The sequence below is a fragment of the Marmota monax genome, unplaced genomic scaffold (assembly GCF_021218885.2).
Source record: "Marmota monax isolate L192 unplaced genomic scaffold, Marmota_monax_Labrador192_F-V1.1 WCK01_AAM20220418_F8-fsc00170, whole genome shotgun sequence".
Classification (NCBI taxonomy): domain Eukaryota; kingdom Metazoa; phylum Chordata; class Mammalia; order Rodentia; family Sciuridae; genus Marmota; species Marmota monax.
In genome coordinates, this window is record NW_026692395.1 from 1,265,054 (window position 1) to 1,288,370 (window position 23,317).

Below are 23,317 nucleotides of genomic sequence, written 5' to 3' on the forward strand. Positions count from 1 at the left end.
AAAAAAGAAGGAAAAGAAAGAAAAAGAAAATCAACGCCTCTATTATTCCACTGCTTTCACCATATTTTATTATTTTTTCATAGCTTCCACCCACCCACAATACTGGGGATTGAACACAGGGGCACTTTGTTTATTTTATTTTGAGACAGGGTCTCCCACAGTTACTTAGGGTCTTGCTAAGTTGCTAAGGCTGAACTTCTGATCCTCCTGTCTCAGCCTCCTGTGTCACTGGGATTACACACAAATACCACCCCAGCCAGCTATATATTTTTTTTATTTTTTAAATTGTTTTTTAGTTGTTGATGGACCTTTATTTATTTATTTATATGTGGTGCTAGAATCAAACCCAGTGCCTCAAACATGCCTGGCCAGCATTCTACCACTGAGTTACAACCTCAGACCCCCTTCATTCTTTTCTTTTTTTGGGAGGGGTACTAAGGATTGAACTCAGGGGAGCTCAACCACTGAGCCTCATCCCCAGCCCTTTCTATATTTTATTTAGAGACAGGGTCTCACTAAATGGCTTTTAGCCTCACTAAATTGCTCTACCACTGAGCTCAACCCCAGCCCTATTAATTTATTCGTGTATTTAGTACAGTTACTGTAGTAAGTAAAGGTATAGAGATACTGTCACATAAACATACACGTTACATGTATGATATGCAGTTTTTATACAAAATGTATTAAATATATCATTATATATTTCTTTATATTTACATACGGCATATTTATATTTATTATTTGTTTACTATTACATGATTTCTGTACTGGTAAATATTATACATCACTATATTTCTATATAACCATACACATATCATGCCAAATGCCATTATGTTCATACTCCTAATACATATTTTATAAATATATATATCTCATATATATTTTATACACACACACTAGACGAGCTCCAGGGAGCGGAGCATGTGGAAACCCCTCTCTGCTGCCAAAAGTCGGAGTGTGTTCGTTCATTTATTGATTAATGAGGAGGTTACCAGAACATAACACAGTGCACTTAGAACAGTGTCTAGAACATGGGAAATGCTGTAATTTTTCCATTACTACATTTATGTTTTTGCACTAGATCGCGATGCATACCTAGTCTTTTCGGTGGGCGGGAGTTAAAAATGTTTTAAGAAAAAAATGTTTGAGGAAAACAATTACGAAGGGACGGAAAGTGTCCTAAACTACACCTCTTTAACCCTCCCAATAACACTGAATTCTACTCCATTTGTTAGTTTCCACTTTCCACCTGGGGGAAACCAAAGCTCCGTGATGACAAAAATTAAAGGCAGCGCTACTCAACAGCGGAAGAGGCGTTAGAAAAGGCGCAGAGTGGCTTCCACTTGCTCGGGTACTTTAACAACGCACTTTACTTAAAGTTCAAACTCCCAGCAATCATTTCGCTTCACGCCATGCGTGGAATGAATGGGCGCTATCATGCCCGTTGCATGCTGGGAAGTGTAGTCCATAGGCTCAATGACTACCCAGATTCAATTTGGGAGGAGCGGGGGAGTAATTCGATCTTTTTTTTTTTCCTTTTAGTTGTCAAAAGACCTTTACTTTATTTACTTTTATGCGGTGCTGAGAATCGAACTCAGTGCCACACACATGCTGGCAAGCTCTCTACTACTGAGCCACAACCCCAGCCCCAGCAACTCGATCTTGGTGTTGGAACAAAAGAACAAAGAATCAGTCCTCCTGCGTTGCGACGTTTTGTACACGCAGTGCGTGAGTTCAGCCGTTCGGGTCGTGCCCATTGCATGCTGGGAACGGAGTTCGCGTGACCCGGATATGTCCACCGAAGATGATGGGACCCACGTTGTACGTTCAGATCGGGTCTGGATTTGGCGTTTCAGAACGTCAAGTTTGCCCCGCTTGTAATACCGCTTAGGTATGCGTGACAGGCATTCAGTTCAACTACGAAAACAAACTGAAGCCCTATCGTTTCTCACCAGTTTACGGTCTTGCTGTGGCTCCGACTGCTGGCGCACCACCTTCCTTCCTCCTGCATCTCCCCGCACCAAGAGCTAAGGTAGGATGTGGATTCTGGCCAAGACTGGAGGCATGCCTGCTCTGTCCCGCCGGCAGGGGATGGAGGAAGTTGCGCTTTCCGCGCCGCGGGTTACATAGTCTAGGCGTTTAGCATCTGGTAGACTACAGACCCAAGATTTGTCTACAGAAAGGAACTAGATTGCTAGAATGCTAGACGAACTCGAGGGAGCGGAGCACGTGGCAACACAATGGTTCGTGGAGCTGCCCAGAAGGGGGATCGAGTGGTCCCATAGGGACCACCGTCTTTGATGTGATAAAGACAGACCGGGGCGTGTGGCCAGAGGGCCATTCATGGAAGGTTAGTGGGACCTCTGGGGTAATAGAAGTCTGGTGGGATGATACCGGGAAGTCAATAGGAGCTAATTAGAAATGTTTTTGTCAATATATTCATGGGGGCTTGTGGGTTGTGTTCATTGATTGATTAATGAGGAGGTTGTGCAGTTGGCAACTAGAAAATAGAGAGGTGTTTGGGGGTGTGTTCCCCAAGGGATTGATGAAGATATAATATACAATGGATAGTGATGGGGCATAGTAATCAAAATGGTGAGGCTACAGAGGAAATAACAAAGATGGGTGGGAGTCCTGATTAAGGCACTAACAAGAGCAGTGATAAAATAAGACACAATAGAGGCTGATGGGCTTGTGTTGGGATGTTGTGCCATGACCATGGAGGAATTAATAGGGGCAGAGTGAGTAAAGAGTGGGCAATAGAAAGCTGTTGGGATGTAGTCATCAAATGATCAGTGAAAGGCAGGATGGGCAGTAAGGAAATAATGGGGGAATGGGGAATTTACCTTTGAGCATCAGGGAGTAATGCTACTGTATGTTAATGAAGGGTTACCAGATGACTAGTGGTGTGATCTATAGGTCAATTGGAGTGCTGAGTTAATAGGATCTGATAAATCAATAATTGAGAACTTAATGGGGAGCTAACAGGCCATAATCCTCTAGGCATAATCAGGTGTTAAGGATGTCGTAATAAGTTATTACTGGGAGCCTAATCATTGAAGGGATGAGTGGAGGATAGGGTAGACAGAAAAAGATTAAGGAGATGGGAAGTACAGCGTACAGCGAGGGTAAAATGGATGAAAAGCAAGGGGTTAATGGGGGGCTAATAGGGCTCTTTGGAATAACTGAAGAAATGGTCAGTAAGATGTTAATGGGGATGAAGTGGGCAGAGACAGGTGAGAGAGTCACAGAGTCAGGTGCGGTGGTGCTTGCCTGTAATCCCAGTGACTCGTAAGGCTGAGGCAGGAAGATTGCAAGTTTAAAGCCAGTCTTGGCAATTTAGCAAGGCCCTAAGCAACTTAGTGAGACCTTGTGTCAAAATTGAAAAATAAAAAGGGCTGAGTTGTAGCCCCGTGGTTAAGTCCTTCTGGGTTAAATCCCCAGTACCAAAAAAAGAAAAGAAAAGAAAGGAAAGAACTAAGAGACAGAGATTACTGCATGGAGTGTCAGTAACAGGGATGGATAGTGGACAGGGTCAGTAACAGGTCATTCTGTCAAATAACTTTTGGGTTTGTGGGATCTTCAGGGTAAGTGTCTGTGATGAGCAATGGGGCCTGAGAAATTAGTGATAGGATCGTTGGGGCCCCATGAGGTCAGTGGGGTGAGTGGGTGTACTTCAGTTTTCTCAGGAGTTCGGTGAGTGGTCTTGTGCATCCCGTGAGAATAGTTAAGTGTGCATGGTTCTCTCTGCCCTGCATAGGTAGGTGGTGGCCCACTCACTTGGTTACTAATACACAGTGGCATCAGCTGACTGCTGACAGGTCCTTGGGCAGTGTGAAATGGGACGGACATCAAAGGACAAGCGGGATGTCTACTACCGTCTGGCCAAGGAGAATGGCTGGCGGGCCCGCAGTGCCTTCAAGCTGCTACAACTCGATGAAGAATTCCAGCTCTTCCAAGGTCCCTAACTGGTGGGCAAGTCACCCTTGGGGGAGGATCGGCACAGACACGTGTCTTAATTCTGCAGAGCTCCCTACCATGGGTGGGCTGATTGGAGGGTCTCTGGGGCAAGCAGGAAGATGAGTCAAATACTCAGGAGGAGGTTGGCACCTGGGCAGTAGGTAGACATGGATGCTCCCCACGGGAGAGGGATAAACTTTGCAGGGTCCTCAGGCTGGAGAGATGGGTGCGGCTGACCAATATACTTTCACTGTGTGTGCCCAGGTGTGACACGGGCAGTTGATCTATGTGCAGCCCCGGGCAGCTGGAGCCAGGTGCTAAGCCAGAAGATTGGGTAAGTGGCAGGAGAGGTCAGGTGGGGGAAGGGCCAGAAATGAAAACTGGGCTGATGTGGGCCACATTGTCCACAGGAGCCAGGGGTCTGGCCAAGTTGTGGCTGTGGACCTGCAGGCTATGGCTCCACTACCAGGTGTGGTACAGATCCAGGGAGACATCACCCAGGTGAGAATGTGATTGAGGGTATTGGGATATATTCTGAGTGGAAGCCACCACCTGGGGGCTGTGGAGAGTGGAAGATAGAGCAATAGAATTAGAAAGAGGGCTGGGTGTGTAGCTCAGTGGTAGAGTGTTTGCTTAGCATGTGCAAGGCCCCGGGTTTGATCTCTAGCACTGCAAAAAGAGGGATGGGAGGGGGTAAACAGGCTAGAAAGACAGAGACTACCAGCTGAGAAACAACCAGCAGGTTGTTACCACAGGGCAGCTACAAATAATGATGACACTGGGTCCCTAGAGATGGAACCCTATTCTTTGAAAACTTGGATTACCCAGGGCCTTCCAGTCCAGGGCCATGAGCAGGTGGGGTTCAAGGAAAGTAATGGGGAGCCCTGGGGCCACTCATCATCCCTCTTTTTCTAGCTTTCCACTGCCAAGGAGATCATCCAGCACTTTGAGGGCTGCCCTGCGGACCTAGTGGTGTGCGATGGGGCTCCCGACGGTAAAAGGGGGGAGGGGTATCCTTCTCGGTGCCTCTCACCTTAATTGACTTTCTGCCTCTTCCTTCTGTTCCCAGCTTTTCTCCACATCTTGCAACTTGTGCCCACCTCTGCTGCCTGTTCTCTGCCTCTGTCTTTGCTCCCACCCCTACCAGCCTTTCGGTTTTTGTTTTGTTTTGTTCTACAGGATTGGGGATAAAACCCAGGGCCTCATGCATGCCAAGCAAGTGCTTTACCACTGAGCCACATCCCCAGTCTTCCATTTTGGTTTTGTGCCTCTTGTCCACCCTTCCTTCTTCTCTTCTCTCTGTACCTGTTGAATTCCACGTTACTATTTTTTTTTTTAACCAAGCAGTCATCCATTCAAAACTCATTTGTGGCTGGATGTGGTAGCACATGCCTTTAATCCCAGCTACTCAGGAGGCTGAGGCAGGAGGATCGAAAATTATATGCCAGCCTGGGCAACTTAGTGAGACTCTGTCTCAAAATAAAATTTAAAAAAATAAAGAGCTGGGGATGTAGCTCAGTGGTAGAGTGCTTGCCTAACATATGCAAGACCCTGTTCTGTCCCCAGTACTATATACACACAAAAAAAATTTGCTGAACACCTGTTATGTTGGGTGTTGGGAAGAAATTCACAAATAAAATTTCATTGATCTGTTGGGCATGGTGGTACAAGCTGGTAATCACTGCTACTTGGGAGACTGAGGCAAGAGGGTCTTAAGTTTGAGGCGAGCCTGAGCAAGACCCTATTTAAAAAATTAAAAGAGGGCGGTGTATGTAACTCAGTTGTAGAGCACTTGCCTAGCTTGCATCAAGCCCTGTGTTTAGTCCTCAGTGTACACATACACACACACACACAGAGACTCCACTTCATGGAGCTCATGTTCTAGTGGGAGCAGATGGAAAAAAAAAAATAAATGATTAACTAGCTGGGCATGGTGGCACATGTCTGTAATCCCCACAACTCAGGAGGCTAAGGCAGGTGGATCACAAGTTCACAGCCAACTTCAGTCATTTAGTGAGGCTGTAAGCAACTTAGACCCTGTCTCAAAATACAAAATAAAAAATGGCTGGGAATGAAGTTCAGTGATTAAGCACCCATGGGTTCAATCTGTAGTACCCAAAAATAATAATAGTAAAATAAAATATGACTGAATATCTAGCATGTTAAAAAGTAATTGGTAAAAGCTAGAGATGTAGCTCAGTGGTAGAGAGTGCTTGCCCAACATGTGCTTAATTCCCAGCACTACCACACACATTCTCTCTCTCTGTCTCTCTCTCTCACACACACACACACACACACACAATGGGATATCAATGAAACGAGATAAATGGGAAATGTGTTGGAATTTTAAATAGACAGTGAAGGCCTCACCTTCTTGACAGCAGAGACCTAAAGGAGGTGAGGGAGCAAGCCATGGATATATATCTGAAGGAAGAGTGAGCCAAGCAAAGTTTCAGCCTGTGCAAAGACTCTGAGGTGGGAAGGTGCTCAGTATATATGAGGAAGAGTGGGGAGATCAGTGTTGTTGGAACAGAGTGGGGGGGGCAGTGATAGGAAATAAGGCAAAGGGCTGGGATGTGGCTCCATGGAAAAGTACTTGTTTGGCATATGTGATATCCTGGGTTTAATCCCCAGTACCGTTAAAAAAAAATAAATAAATAAAGGAAATAAGAGAAGTGACAGGAGACAGATGCTAGTGGGCTGCAGTGATGATGTTGCCTTTTTCACTGGGATGAATGCTTGGAGAAAACTGTGAGAGGGCTAGGCATGGTGATGCACATCTGTAATCCCAGTGACTCAAAGGGCTGAGAATGTGGCTTGGTGGTTAAGTGCCCCTGGATTCAATCCCCAGTACCAAAAACAAACAAACAAACAAAAAATGGAGTATCATGGGCAGAAGACTGTGCCTGGCTTAGCTTGTGGCAAGACCCACAGCTGTTTAAGCAGTGGGAGGGACAAGGGTGAAAACGGGGCCCCAGAAGGAAGAGGCCACTGTAGTAGTCCAGGTGAGTGATAAATGGCTATGATGGAAAGAAGAACTAAGGGACTGGTGCTGAACAACTGGAAAGATGAAGTGAGTGAAATGGGGAAGATGGGGAGAGGAGCAGGTTTGAGAAGGGAGATCAAGAGTTTGCTTTTGGACTTGTTGGAGCTGTGCGATCTTGCCTGTCAATCTGGAGCTCAGGGGAACCATCTAGACTGGAAGTGGAAATGATAGTGCTGCTTGTGCTGTGCATGTGTTTGGAGAATTACAGTTATTTCCTAAGGGTTAGTAGCTCAGAATATTCCTCCAGTTGGCAGATACTAATTTGCATCCAGAATCTTAGCAGATGGCAACTGTTGTTTTTGGCTATCTAATATCTCTGGTATGAGAAGAAGCATAGAACAAGATCAGCCCCCCTAATGTTCTTCCTCTCACCACAGTTACTGGCCTCCATGATGTGGATGAGTACATGCAGGCCCAGCTCCTCCTAGCCGTGAGTAATGTCTGGCCACCCCTGCCCTCCTTTGGTCCCCTCCCAACTATCTGCACCTCAGCCTCAGCCATCTGTCCTGCTCACAGGCTCTGAACATTGCTACACATGTCTTGAAGCCAGGGGGCTGCTTTGTGGCCAAGGTAAGTCTTGGGCAACCTGGTAGAGTATAGAGAGAGGTCACTGAGGGCTGCCCTCACCTCTCCATCTTGGCCTCTCCACCCTACAGATATTCCGAGGGCGGGATGTGACGCTGCTTTATAGCCAGCTGCGGGTCTTCTTCTCCAACGTGCTCTGTGCCAAGCCCAGGAGCAGCCGGAACTCCAGCATTGGTCAGTGCAGCCTAGCCCAGGCTGGCAAGGGGCTACTTGGGAACTCAACCAACACGGGGTGGAGGTGGCAGTCCTTTACCCCTCACTCCAGATTCCCCCCACAGAGGCCTTCGCTGTCTGTCAGGGTTATGACCCTCCTGAGGGCTTTGTACCAGACCTGACCAGACCCCTGCTGGACCATTCGTACGGTGAGAGCCAAAGCTTTGGGCCCATCACCAGGGAAACTAACCCCAGCCTCATGCAAGTGATGTGTCTTCAGCCTCACCCCCTGGGGACTATTTTGTCCCAGAAGAGCTTCAACCCAGTTAGTCCCTTAGTGGTAACTCTTGATCTTGGTGAAAACTCTGTCCTTGGAGGATCCTAAGCCCTGTCCCAGGAAAGACTTCACCTGCCTAAGAACATTCTGTCTTAGGAAGACCTTAGTTATACACCCCCAGGTGGAAAGCTCACCCTTGTCAAACTTTTGCCTCATGGGGGTTTTTTCATGTGTATGTGTGTGTGTGTGTGTGTGTGGTGGTGCTGGGATTGCAACCTGGGGCCCAACCCACACTGGGCAAGTGCTCTACCACTGAGCCACATCCCCAGCCCCCATGAGGTGAGGGTCTCTAGCCTTACCCCCCGCCCAGTGGGAAATGACAGATCCTGCCCTCAAGGGCATCAAATGCAATGAGAAAGGAGCAAGCTGTGTATAGTAGAATGCTGGGTGAACATGAGTGCACTGAAAAATCAGAGCAAGGGCCAATGTATTAGAAGGGGTGGCTGGGAGGGCGCCCCGCCCCCAACCAAAAAACAGGTTGTTGGTAGAGAAAGAGCAGTTGGTAGCTATGTGGGGACAATTGGTCACCCACACTGCAGCCTGAATTATGACTGGCCTCGTCCTCAGTATCTCTTTGCCTGTTTCTAAGACTCAGATTTCAACCAATTGGATGGTCCCACCCGCATCATTGTGCCTTTTGTGACCTGTGGGGACCTGAGTGCTTATGATTCGGATCGCAGTTACCCACTGGATGTGAGTGCCAGCCATCAGGAGGCGGTTGGGGAAGGCTATCCTAGGTTCTCAGATTATCACTATCTCCGTGCCTTTTGTATCCCCACAGCTGGAAGATGGCTCCGAGTACAAGTATACTCCACCCACACAACCCCCCATTTCACCCCCATACCAGGAGGCCTGCACATTGAAGAAGAAGGGGCAGCTGGCCAAGGAGATCCGTCCCCAGGACTGCCCCATCAGCAAAGTGGACACATTATCCCAGCCCCTGGCCAACCCTCAGTGCCACACCCTACTGGGCTCTGAGGTCTGGAGACATGGCTCTGAGCCCGCATAGACCCCCTCGCAATGTAGCTCTTTGCCCTGAGTCACATGCTTCTACTTTCTTGCCTCCCAATAGCTATAAAAATAGTGGGTTGGGGTTGTAGCTCAGTGGTAGAGTGCTTGCCTAGCATGTGTGAGGCACTGGGTTTGATCCTCAGAACCACGTGTAAATAAATAAAAAAGGTACATCAACAACTAAAAAATATTTTTAAAAAATAATGGGTTGGGAGCTGGGGATATAACTCAGTTGGTAGAGTGCTTGCCTCGCATGCACAAGGCCCACAAAAAAAAAAAAAAAAAAACTGGCAAATCTTACTGTATGTTAATTGTACCTCAATAAAATTGACATAAAAAAATGTTTTAAAAAAATAAAAAATGATGGGTTGGGGCTAAATGGTAGAAGCTTGCCTAGCACATGTGAGGCACTGGGTTTGGTCCTCAGTACCCCATAAAAATAAATAAAATGGGAGTATAGTGTGCCTCTACAACTAAAATATATATACTAAAAATAATGAGTTGATCCAGGCATGGTTGGCACATGCTTGTAGTCTCAACCACCAGAGGCTAAGGCAGGAGGATCATAAGTTCCAGGACAGTCTCAGCAACTTAGAGACCCCATCTCAAAAAAAAAAAAAAAGGACTGGGAGTAGCTCAGTGATAAAGCATCCCTGAGTTTGATCCCCTGGTACCAAAAGAAAGAAAAATCAATGGGTCTACTCAAGCAAAATAAAAATATTTTACCAAATATCTGAGTCCCTTTTCTTTTTCTTGGGTAGATGGAAGACAATGAAATGAATTATTCGTCTTAACACAGTAAGGTAAGTTTCCTTTTTATCTTATGGGGTCAAGTAAAGGGGAAAAGCTCAGTAAAATATCACCTTATTGTTTGGGAGATGGGGGTGGAGGGAATTTTCACTATATTTCCCAGGCTGATTTCAAATTCCTGAGCTTAAGTGATCCTCACTTGAGCCTCAGTCTCAGTCCCTAGCTGGAACTATAGGGTTTTTTTTTTTCCTTAATTTTTTTTAGTTGTAGATGGACAAATACCTTTATTTTATTTATTTATTTTTATGTGGTGCTGAGGATAGAACCCAGGGCCCCCGCATGTGCTGTGCAGGTGCTGTACCGCTGAGCCACAACCTCAGCCCTGGAACTATAGGCTTTCACCATCACACCCAGCTAAATTTCACCTTTGCATCGACAAATAATATTTGAATCAGCAAATATTTATTAAACATTTATTATTGTGTGCTTGGAACTGCTTCAAGCATTTTAAATTTTTTTTTCAATTTTTGTAAATGACACAATATTTTATTTATGTCATGCTGGGGATCAAAACCAGTGCCCCACACATGTGGCTCTTCCACTGAGCCACAGCCCCAGCACCACTTTGAGCATTTTACATATTACCTGTTGAGGCATTCAGTAAATGTTTATGACATACTGTGTGCCAGGCATTGCTCTAGGTTGATAAGAGTATGGAACAAAACAGGTAAATAGCCCTCACTGAGCTACTACTTTGGGAAAGAGTTAATAAATAATTAAACAGTCTTTGAATGGACACATATTGTAAAAAGCTTATATAAGTTATTTTTATATATCTTGCAATATATATACACATATATATGTATGTATATTTTACAACACTGTCATGTGCTGCATAATGAAGTTTTGGTCAATGGTGGACTGCATGTACTATGGTGGTCCCATAAGATATAGAGTGATGATGTAACCATCTTGGTTTGTGTAAATACACACAATGACATTCATACAGTGATGAAATTGCCTCAGGACATTTCTCACAACATGTCCTTTTTTAAGTGACAAGATTGTATATGTAATATGTAAAAGTAATATGGGATATAAAAAATAGAAAAAGGTAAAGCAGAGTAAAGAGAATCAGGGATTCTAGGCATAGTTGTTTGGGAGTTTTTAAAGGATTGTCAAGGAAGGCCTCCCTGAGGTTTTCAGCAAAGACCTGAAACAGCTAGGGAAGGGAATCCATATTTACTTAGTAGAGAGCATGCCAGGGAGAGGAACTATGGTGGAAAACAGCATGGGTCCAGTTGACCTGTAGCAGATTAGGCTAAACTCCAAATGTTGGAGGACCCTCCCTCCTTTCCTTTATCTCCTCCAGCTCCCACAATGATCCCCCATAGCACTGTGGAACCCAGGGCCTCATGCATGCACTCTACCACAGAGCTACACGCCTAGTTCTGAGGATACCATTTTTGACAGTGGCCTAACAGGTTGTCCAGTCTTGTGTTTAAAAAAAGACACCTTTTTAAAAATTGAACAGGGCTAGGACCAAGTACAGTGGCTCACATCTGTAATCCCATCTACTAAGGAGGCTAAGGCAGGAGAATTGTAAGTTCAAGGCCAGCCTCGGCAATTAAGCAAAACCCTGTCTCTAAAAAGGCTGGGGGTATAGTTCAGTGGTTCTAGGTTTAATCCCCAGCACATTTTTTTTTTAATCGAGGGACTGAAGATGTAGCTCAATGACTGACCACTTTCCTAGCATGTATGTGGACCTGGGTTCAATCCCTATCACACAACAAAAAGTATATATTTTTTTCTAAATAAGGGGCTGGGGTTGTAGCTCAGTACTAGGTTGCTTGCCTAGCACATGTTAGGCATTGGGTTTGATCCTCAGCACTGTATAATATAAATAAAATGAAAATATGTGTCCATCTACAACTTGAAAAATGATAAAAAATTGAAACATCAAATCGCAATGGGGAAAGATATTTACAATCCTTACGTATAGCACCTTTAATATTTAAAAGGCCCTAATAGCTATGTGCGGTTGCAAACACCTAAAATCCCAGTGACTCAGGAGGCTGGGGCAGGAGGATCACAGATTTGAGGCCAGCCTCAGCAATTTAGCAAGACCCTGTTTCAAAAAAATTTTTTTTAAACATATACATACATACATATATATATTTAGTTGTAGTTGGACACAATACCTTTATTTATTTTTATGTGGTTCTGAGGATGGAATGCAGCGCCTTGCACATGCTAGGTGAGTGCTCTACTGCTAAGCCACAAAGCCAGCCCCTCCAAAAAAATGTTTATAAAGGACTGCAGGTGTAGCTTAGTGGTAAAGTACCCCTGGGTTCGATTCCTGGTACTTAAGTAAATAAAAGGTCCTATAAATCAATAAGGAAACAAAAATATTAAAATGGCCAGTGAGCACATGAAAAGATGCGGGTTGGAGAAACTTAAAAAAAAATTGACAATACTAAGTTTTTGGAATGACATGCAACAATTTGAAACCAGGTACAATTGTACCAGAAACAAATGTACCATTGGAATACTGGGAATATAGGAGGTGCAGCCCCTGTGGAAAACTGTTAGATAGTATTTACTAAAGTGTGTGTATGCCAATTCCACTCCTAAGAAATGAGTACTAGAAAGGACTGGACCTCTCAGTTGCCATCTTCCTGGCAGTAGTCATGATACAGTTGCTGTTGCCCATACGTCCACAAAGTTGGCCATAGGCGTGCACATGGCTAATAGTTTGAGTTGTTTGTATTGTTGGTTCTACATAACACTGAGTATACCTGCCGTTTGTTAGCTCTCAATAAAATTACTACTACTTCATTTTTGGTACCGGGGATTGAACTCAGGGGCACTCAACCACTGAGCCACATCCCCAGCCCTATTTTGTATTTTATTTAGAGACAGGGTCTCACTGAGTTGCTTAGCACCTCGCTGCTGTTGAGGCTGGCTTTGAACTCTTGATCCTCTTTCCTCAGCCTCCTGAGCTGCTGGGATTACAGGTGTGCATCACTGTGCCCAGCATCTTAACTGTTCTGAAGAGTACACTTCAGTGGCATTAAGGACATTCACATTGTGCAACCAACAGCACCCTTCATCTACAGAACTTTTTTCATCTTTCCAAATTAACTGACTTCCCTTAAACCCTAATGCCCCTAACTTGTGGTTCTCCTGCATCAGCCCTGAGCCACTAGGATTATAGGCATGCGCCACCATGCCTGGCAAAATTACTATTTTTGAAATTAAGATTTTTATGGATATTGTATGTTCATAGTAGCACCCCATTAAATCATGGTCTATTCACAGTAGAGAACTACACAGCGATAAAATGAGCATCCTGTAATTATACAAAATAACACCTTAACAGTTAATAAACTGAACATATGTTTTATGCATTTTTCTGTTATGGTTCGCAGTAAAAGTAAGGGAGAAAGTTACTAAAAAAAATATTAGCAGCTTAGTGAACAATGATTATAGTAAAAGGAAAATGGGAACTTTCTTCTTTTCCACGATGTTGGGAATTGAACACATCATCATCACTTGCTAGGTAAGCACTCTGCCATGGAACTATACACCCAGCTCCTGAAAACGTATATTTTTGCTTAAAATTTCCTTTGTCTTTGACTTTCAGTTAGCTGGCAAGCTGATACAACTTAGAAGCTGCTGCCTGTCAGGAAAAACAGAACTTGAGTCGATGAACTTGTTTTCAAACATCAGCAAGACTTAAACAGACAAGCCTGGTGTGGAAATCTACAACAACCTCCACAAGGACAACAAAGACAGAACTAGTGCAGAAGTCTGCTGCAATAGAGTAGAACTTTCTTGAACTTGCGTGAGACCTACCTCTTCTCTAAACCTCTCTCGGGGTATCCAGAACTTCCCCTGAAAGCAGGAATTTAACCTGGATAGATGTCAGGTGTATCCAATGTACTTGATGGAGGAAACTATTACATCTTTATTTTCAATAAAATTGAAATTTAGTTTTACTCCCAGTTATGAATGCTGCCCACAAGTCACAACAGTAAAAGTGGTACCTGCAATTTTCTCATCAATGCAAGTCAGTTACTTTTTATGTTTCATTACAGTTGTTACAGACATCTTAAAATATTATTCACATTCTTTACCACTTTGGATGACAACAGATCTTATAATCTGATGTTCTAATAAAAATCCAATTGTTACATCCCAATTTTTTTCTGTTTAATATATAGTGATGATTGTATTTCAGTAGAATTGATTATAATATTTTGTGTGTGTGCAAACACATGTGCACATTTGCTTTAAATATTTAAGAGCTGGGGGTGTAGCTCACTGGTAGAGGGCTTGCCTCACATAGGCAATGCCCAGGATTCCATCCTTAATGCTGCCAAAAAAAAATTCTTAAGCCCAGTACAGTGGCACACATACAGTCCCTGTACTTAGGAGGCTGAGGTAGGAGGAATGCTTGAGGCCAGACCTGGCAAATATAACAAGACTCCATCTCAAGAAAATCTGTGGAAGGGATCCATAGATTTGATGAACTATTATAGGGTTTCCAAAATAAATGTTTTAGATTCAGAACCCTTCTCTTACTGGGCATGGTGGCACATGCCTGTAATCCCAGCAGCTTGGGAGGCTGAAGCAGGAGGATTACAAGTTCAAAGCCAGCCTCTGCAACTTAGTGAGGCCCTAAGCAACTCAGTGAGACATCCTGTCTCTAAATAAAATATAAAAAGGGCTGGGCATGTAGCTTAAATGCCCCTGGTTGAGTACCCCTGGGCTCAATTCCTGGTACCAAAAAACAAAGACCTCTCTTAAGCTGAGGCAGAAGAATCACAAGTTTGAGGCCAGTCTTGGCAATTTATTAAGACCGTATCTCAAAAAAGGGCTGAAGATGTAGCTCAGTGCCCTCATTAAATCTTCATTATGGGTGGGGGGCAGCTAGACTTCTAGCCAGACAGAATGTTTTCTGCAACTTAATCCTGTATTATTAGGAACCCACACTGTGTGTGACCCAAGAAACATCCACACCCTAGACTGACCCGAGGCATTTCCGTATCTGGCTGTGACCCAAGGAGTGTCTGCACCCCAGTCTGTGTGGCCCAGGAATGTACATTCTTGAGTCAGCAGCAGTGTCCAATCCATGTTGGAATTGCTGTTTAAACTGCAGTGTGTGGTTACAGGTGTATCTATATTTCAGTTTCTGGCCACAAGAATAACCTATGTGTGACTCCAGAAATGTCCATTCCACACTCATGAGTCTAGGATAGAGTCCACACCACAGTGATTTAACCCAGGAGACTTTTTACCCAAGACAGTGTGACCACAGGAATGTCCACACACCAGTCTGTCTGGCCCCAGAATATGAACAACCTAGAATAACGGCAGAAGTGTCCACACAAAAGGCTTGTATGACCACAGGCATAGCCATACCCATTGTAGTGTGAATTCTGCTGCAAGAGCCTGTGAAACCCACAAGAGTCACCACACCAGGCTTTGTGAGCCCAGCAACAGCGATGACTTAGTCTGTGGCCGCAAGAGTTTCCATAGCCCAGTTTTACTGGTGCCATGAGTGTGCATACTTCAAACTGTGACCAAAGAAAGTTTCCACATTCCAGTCTGGGTGAACCCATGGGAGTATACAGCTCAGTCTGGTGTTCTGAGAATGGATTTGCCCTGGTCTGGCCACCTCTGAAGTGTTTGTACTCCAGTCCCTGTGACCCCAGTAGTGTCCTTTTCTAAGTCAATGTGATCCCAAGATGGGTATGACTGGAAGAAGTGATCCAGGCAAAGGAGGAAATCTATGCCAAGGCCAAGCTTAAGGCAGGAACTTGGCTGGCACATTTGAGGAATAGCAAGATCAGTGGGCTGGAGGAGAGTGAGCAAGAGAGCCATTAATAGGAGGTGGGGTAAGAGAGGACCTGTAAGGCTTCATGGGTCATGAAGAGGACTTCAGATTTTTCTCTGAGAGACAGGAGTCACTCAGGGAGGGGCTCTGCAGAGTAAGGCCATAGCTGACTTAGGTTGTAACACAATCCTTTTGGCTGCTGTGGTGATGGTTACCTGACAGTTTCTGAGAACTCTAAAAAGATGAAATTCATTGTACATAAATTGTAACTCTAAATTTAGATATGCTTTTTAAAGTGCAACACTTTGCAAGGAATAAAGAGTTCTACGGCTGGCCAGGAGCAGCGGCACAAGCCTGTAATCCCAGCTACTCTGGAGGCTGAGGCAGCAGGATTGCAAATTCAAGTCAGCCTGGATAATTTGGTGAGACCCTGTCTCAACATTAAAAAATAATTTTAAAAGTGGCTGGGGATGTAAATCAATGAGAAAGAGTGTACCTGGGTCGTTTCCCAGTAACATCAAAAAATTACATGGGAGCTGGGGCTGTAGCTCAGCGGCAGAGTGCTTGCCTAGCATGCATAAGGCACTGGGTTCCATCCTCAGCACCACATAAAAATAAACAAAATAAAGGCATGCGATCCATCTACAACTGCAATATATATATATATATATATATATATATATATATATATATATATATATATCTCCAAAACAAAAAAGAGTTACTTGTCTATGAGGTAAAGGCTGTTGAGATCATGCCTACTATTCCTGCTCTCCTCCTGTGCTTTCTGCACTGACATGTCCAGGAATGTGCCCGAGGAGGAAGGGGAGCCCTGGCCTCCCTACAGCTGCTTAAAATAGCACTTCGTTTATTGTCTATTATGCACTAAATTGTGGCTTCAACAAATTCAAATACTGAAGTTTAGTCCCCAATGTGACTATACAGTCACTCTAGATATCCATGAAGAACTGGTTACAGGACCCCACTACCACCACCCAAATCCCCAGATGCTTAAGCCCTCATATTAAATGGCATAGTATTTGCATATAGCCTACACATATCCTCCCATGTACTTTAAATAATTTCTAGATTACTTATAACACTTACTACGATGATAATGCTATGTAAATTGCTGTTACACTGTATTGTTATTTTTAATATTAATTTTTAGTTATAGGTGGACACAATATCTTTATTTTATTTTTATGTGGTGCTGAGGATCAAACCCAGTGCCTCATGCATGCTAGGCAAGCGCTCTACCTCTGAGCCACAATTCCAGCCCCCACTGTATTGTTATAATAACAAGGGGAAAAGTCTATACATATTCAATACAGATGCAGTTTTTCTGAATATTTTCTGAAATTGGTTGAATCCACCAATGCAGAATCCGCAGATACAGAGGATTGATTATTTGGAGAGCTGGCCTGCAAGGAAATGATTAAAGTGAAATGAAGTCAGAAGTGTGGGGTCCTAATCTGATAGGACTATTGTTGCTGTAAGAAGAAAAATGCAGGGCTGGGATCATGGTAGAGCACTCGCCTAGTATGGGCGGGACCCCGGTTCGATTCTCAGCATCACATAAAAATAAAAGCATTGTGTTGTGTCCATCTACACCTAAAAAATAAATATTAAAAAAAAAAGAAGAAAAATGCCAGGCTTGGTAGAACACACCTGTTATCCCAGCAACCCAGGAGGTTGAGAGAGGTCAAACTTGGCAATTTACCATGACCCTATCTCAAAATTAAAGGGGCTGGGGATGTAGTTCTTTGGTAAAGCACCCCTGGGTTCAATCACCAGTACCACCAAAAAAAAGAAGGAGGAGGAGGAGGAAGAAGAGGAGAAGGAGAAGAAGGAGGGGAGAAGAAGAAACACCAGAGTCTCCACCATCTGTACCCACACAGAGCAAAGGCCACATGACGACAGATTGAGAAGGTAGCTATCTACAACTCAGGAAGATAGACCTCACCAGAAACCAACTTCACTGGTATTTTGACCTTGAATGTCCAAACTTCAGAACTGTGAGAACATAAATGTGTATCGTTCAAGCCCCCCAGCCTGTGGGGTTTCGTTATTTCACCAAAGCAACTGATATATGGCCTGTCATTTTCAGGGATGATATCAGGAGACTCATCTTGACAATGTGTGAGGGGAGCAGGCAGTCAAATGAAGGAAGAAAAATTTGGCACAGCCTCCTCATCTAGTAGAAGGAGGCTCTGGAGCTGAGAGAACTGGTTGAACAGCTCAGGGAAAGCCAGAGATGATATTCATGGGTCCTGAGGGCTGTGCCCATGGAACATCCTCAGCTATATTCCAGGTTGAGTAATAATTACCTGGAGAGATTTCAGAACTGCCCACAGTCATCTTCTACTGCTCCACCCAAACCTGGTCTTGCCAGGTGATTTTCCCACACAATACATGCTGTTTTAAAGCCCTCATGCCTTGGATCAGAAAAGTAGGCACAATGGTATCATCTCAGGCCTAGTGGTAGCCCAAGGGGAGTAGGAAACATCTGAGTCTCTCTAGAAGACAACATAGGGGCTGAGGAAAGCTGAGAGGAATCATGGGCCATGCTTGTGCCTCACCAGAAAGTTCTGCCAGAGGGAGGAGCTGGGAGCCATTATTAGCCAGGCAGTGTTGGTGGATGAAAGCCAAAGAGGATAACTGGTTGTGTGTGCCTGCACAAAAGTGTGTGTACATACATGTGTGCATCCCAGTATGTGTGAAGTTGTGCACATGTGTATTTATGCCTCTGTGTGTGTACATTTTAATGCTTTTGTGCATGCATGCATGATACATGCTGTTTAAGATGAAGGTATGCTTAAATACACAGGTGTGCTACACAACTGCAAGTGTACATTCTTATGGAGATGCTAGAGTACCCATGTGTTTGTTTGTTTTCTGGTACTGGGAATTGAACCCAGAGGTGCTTAACCCTGAGCCACATCCCCAGCCCTTTTCACTTTTTATTTTTGATATAGGGTCTCACTAAGTTACTGAGGGGCTTGCTAAATTGCAGAAAATGGCCTCAAACTTGAGATCCTCCTGCCTCAACCTCCCAAGCCACTGGGATTACAGGTGTGCACCACCATGCCTGGCTCTGACAAAGGTATATCTGAAAAACAACATGCGTATACACTGGCAGGGGGGTGGTGTTTATACATGAGATACCATATGTAAACCCATATAGCCATGGGTGCTAACCTGAGTGTTCTGGGGTTTCGTTATTGCGTAGTAGTAGTATCACTTCCTGGCCTTTTGGCTAAAATTGAGTGTAGTATTTGTGCCTATATATGTAGGCCAGTGTGCACATGCTTGGCTGTGTGTAAATGCAAAGGTGCAAGAGATCCTATTGGCCCAGTCTGGTGTGTCTTATATGTATACATGCATACCCTTGGGCATCCATGCATGTGCTAGCGTGAGTTAACAGTACAGGTCTGGGCCTGGATGTCTGTACATGTATCTCTGGGAACCTGTACACAAGTTGCACGTGTGTGTGTGTGTGTATGTGTTTATGTGTGTATGTGTTTGCACATGCATGTGTCTGCAGGGATTTCCACTGGCCTGGGCCTTAGTATATGTACACCCCTGGGTTCCCATAATCACATATGTGTACACAGGTGAATATCTGTCCATGGGGTGTTTGTCCACATATACCTGTATGAACTTGCCTGTATGTGTGGAAGTGATTAGGTATACCCATGGACCTGGCCCTCTGTGCTCATGCAGATGTACTTTTGGATGCCTATTCATGTGTGTGTACACAAGAGCAGGTATGCTCACAGGGCTAGGCCTGTATGTGTCTTCATGTATAATGCAGGGGGCCTATTCATGTATATGTGCAGGTTTCAGAAGTGGTCATGGGCCTGGGTTTAGGCATGTGTGTACATGTAGCCCTAGGATTCTGGGCATGAATGTTCAGCTGTTGACAGTGGGCTTGGATGTTTGTGCCTATGCACATATACCTTGGGAGCCCATGTATGACATTCATGCATGCATATGTGGCCTTTAGGGGAATAGTTGTACAGATTCACTTCCAACTACACTTGGTCAGGGATCATAAGGAAAACCAAGGAATGCACTTCCTCTAGGAATCAAAGTTTTGGCAGAGCCAATGGAGTGAAATTTGGAACTATTTTTCTTGTCTTAATCCTTGTTACTTGGGACAAAGCTAGAGCTTAAAAAATGGCCCTTCTTTCCTTCAGCCTCTTCCCCCTTAGTTGAGATCTGTAGCAACCTAGAGACAATATGGTCAGGCTCCAGAGGGCTGGAAAGATGAGCAAGATTTTTAAACCACCATGATATGAGGCAGAGATACCAGAAAGACCCTGTGAGCAGGGAGATTTGTGCCTGATATTCAGAGAAGGCTTCCTAGAGGGTAGGGTGGGAAAACTCAGTGAAGGGAGACCACAGCAATGGGGAGGAACTGGATATGCAGTACTGGGGCCTGGGGACAGATGGCAAGGCAAGGGGCACTCACAAGGCAAAGGCCTGGAGTGGGAAAGCAGTTTGACCAGGAAGCTGTGTCTGGCTCTCTCATGGCCAGTAGGAGACAAAGTGCACAGGCCTGGGAGGATCCCCGAGATGAAGGAGGGTTTGGGGGTAGGTGGGCATATATCTGTTCCTGGAACAGGCCCCTTAAGTTTGAAGAGTTGCCCAGGATTCCTGGAGCCCCGGGGCCTAGGGTAAGCTGCCTCAGTATTGTCCATCCTCAAATGGCCAATCTGTCCACAGCCCGGGGCCAGGGAGGCGTTTAACCTGACCAAGTACACCAAGGGCAGTGAACAGGTCCGGTGACTGCTCCCAAGACACAGACTCCTCCTACTCCCCTGCCACTTCATATCCTACCCTCAGGACAAACCTTGGAAATGGGCTGGAAGAGCCATGTCTCCAGGCCCATCATGGGAAGCCAGGCCATGTGGGGCGGCAACCCTGGGCTAGGAAGGACACCAATACCACTGGCCATTGTCCCTGAAGGACCCACCTCCTAGGCCTGGTTTGAGAAGAGTGACTGCTGCTCCTAAATTCCCAATTTAGCCCAGATGGAGAACAGATTTGGAGTGTGCAGAGGGATGTCCCCTTCTGGTTTTAGCACCCAAGCCCTACCTAGCTTCACCCCTGAAAGCAATAAGGTACAGTGCGCAAGACCTCCCTGTACTCCCACCTCAAACCCAAGCCAAAGGCTTTCTTCTAGATCCTTCAAGAGCTCAAAATACTGACTGTAGAATATCAGGCAGCAGCAGGCCACCGTCCATTGTGCAGGCTGTGCCCTGACAAAGGACACCTGGACAAAGAGGAACAGCCTGGACAGAAACAGCCTAGGCTCTAGCATCCTCATGTCCTAGCTTGGTGCTGTGTCCATCAAAAAGAAGGGCATTCTTTTCTAAAATTCCCACTTGAGTTGGTGGCGCCCCTCAGCGACCAGGTCTTTAAAAGCAAAGAAAATCTGGAGAAGTGGCAGAAAGTGGATATAGCCTGAGGGCTGGGCAGGCCTCACCCCATCGATATCTCTGGAGATAGAAAAATGCTCAGCCATTATCTTGTGAGCTGCATGCACAATTAGGAAAAAATGTAAAAAAGCTTTTCAATGCACAAAACAATTCCCCAGGTGCTCTTTGCAATGGAATGTAGGACGCAGTGTAGCAAACCCTTAAGACTTATCTGATTCTTTCTACAGCCCCTTATCTTCTGCTAGGCCTTTTTTTTTTCCCACTCCGGTGATGTATCTTGAACCTAGGGGTGTTAAACCACTTAGCCACAACATGCCCAGCTCTTTTTCTTCTTATTATTATTATTATTTTGAGACAGGGTCTTGCTAAGTTGCTGAGGCTGGCTTTGAACTTGCCTCAAGGCTCTCAAGTTCCTGGAATTATAGGTGTGTGCCACCATGCTCTACAGGTTAGGCCATTTTCAAACTGTAAGACAGAAATTACCCTGTGCAAGACTCAAGATTGCCATACACAAAAATGCAAATGAAGCAGGGTGTGGTAGGCCAGCTACTCCCTGAGGCTTGAGCCCAGGTGTTTCAGGATGCAGGCTGGGCAACATAGGAAACCATGTCTCAAACAAAAAAGAGTGTGAAACAGCCAACCATGGTGGTACACGCCTGTAATCCCACTGGCTCTGGAGGCTGAGGCAGGAGGATCGCAAGTTCAAAGCCAGACTCAGCAAAGTAGCAAGGTCCTAAGCAACTTATTGAGACTCTGTGTCTAAATAAAATATAAAGAGGGGCTGAGAATGTGATTCAGTGGTTGAGTGCCCCTGGGTTCAATCGGGGAAGGGGGAAGTGTGAAATGCAAATGAACTTTTTCATATAGAGATATAACTGATTTCTACCCTATAGACAAAGATGGTTCCAAATATATGCCAAATTTATTTGCTCTATCTAGAGGCCTGTATGTCGGTTGTTATTGTTGATATTACTATTATTTGCTGAGGTTTACCTAAAAATTGTGATCCTCCTGCCTCAGCCTCCTGGAGTCATTGGGATTACAAAGATATGCCACCACACCTAATCTGTATGTCTGTTTTTTAGATTCTCCTTTGAACCTATTATAACATCTTACCAGTTCCCTCATTAATAAATGATCTAATTATACCATTTTACCAGTTCCCTTATTAATAAATGACCAAAATAAAAACATTTTGTTTCGTTTTGTGTATTTTTGGTGCTGAGAAGGGACCCAGGGCCTCATGAATACTATGCCAGTGCTCTACCACTGAGCCACATCCTCAGCTAAATAAAATCTTTGATGCGTGTTATTTTGAGTGGCACTATAAATAATTACTCGGAGGCAGGTTGTCTTTAAATGCAAGTGTATATTCGATCACACCAATCATCAAATATAAACAATTAATGCAAAAAGTGTTGGGTGTGCTGGAGCACCCCAACTAGTATTTGGTACACACTAATTAAACACTGTAAGCAAATCACACAATCCTAGGGCAACCATGAGCCCCAAAATACCTCCAATGCCACACGACTTTTCTTAGCCAAATAGCAGACATTGTCCCTGTCTGGTGGTTCTCTCCAGCTGATGGCTGGATGTCAGGGAATGGTGAGTCAGTCCAGGGATAGACAGCAAGGCGGGCAGTCTCACCAATATCCTTGGAGCAAAAACTCTTCAATGTAGCAGGACCAGCAATTTGAATATAGTTCCAAGTTGATCTTGTACGTTGGTGATTGGTTACACCCAGTGAAAGTCAATGTCCATTGGTTATGTCAAGTGAGGTGATATAATTGCAATTAGGTATGTCCTTTGCTAAGCATGCCTATGGCTAATACCTCTTGCAACTCTTTATCAATTGTAAGCAGAGGTGACTAAGCAGTTCAATGGCTACTGTTCCTTATGGCCAGCAACTTAGTGAGTTCCAGCATGTCCCAGCATGTCTATAGCAGATGCTCCTTACATGTGTTCACTTTATATTTGCATGAGTTATGATGTTACAATTTTGGAAAGAATCCTTTCCCTGCATCTACCAGTTTATAATACAAATGAAATCACCAAATGGGGAGGAGAGAATCTTAGTTAAAGTGACCCTTAGGGACTAGGATTGGGAGACAGAGATAAACTCAGGCTTTTCAGGGCTCTGCTGTGATCCTGGAGGGAGGGGGCTGTGTTTTGTCCAGGGTGTG

The 23,317-nt window shown here is 44.6% G+C and overlaps 1 protein-coding gene across 6 annotated transcripts; it reads left to right on the forward strand.

Annotated features, from left to right (window-relative positions):
* Positions 1–1,629: 1,629 nt before the first annotated feature.
* Positions 1,630–14,046, forward strand: Ftsj1 (FtsJ RNA 2'-O-methyltransferase 1). Of its 6 annotated transcripts, XM_046442464.2 has the most exons (14): positions 1,646–1,821; positions 1,956–2,032; positions 3,761–3,960; positions 4,225–4,294; positions 4,371–4,461; positions 4,876–4,954; positions 7,384–7,436; positions 7,523–7,576; positions 7,663–7,765; positions 7,870–7,953; positions 8,671–8,774; positions 8,863–9,060; positions 9,854–9,895; positions 13,489–14,046. In XM_046442464.2, exons 3-13 carry the CDS (start codon positions 3,840–3,842, stop codon positions 9,884–9,886), a joined length of 990 nt encoding a protein of 329 aa, XP_046298420.1. In that variant the 5' UTR covers positions 1,646–1,821; positions 1,956–2,032; positions 3,761–3,839; the 3' UTR covers positions 9,887–9,895; positions 13,489–14,046. The 6 variants fall into 6 exon arrangements, with proteins under 6 accessions (XP_046298427.1, XP_046298420.1, XP_046298421.1 ...); XM_046442465.2 differs by having other exon boundaries at positions 1,650–2,032; positions 8,677–8,774; XM_046442471.2 differs by lacking the exons at positions 3,761–3,960; positions 4,371–4,461 and having other exon boundaries at positions 1,630–1,821.
* The last annotated feature ends 9,271 nt before the right edge of the window (positions 14,047–23,317 follow it).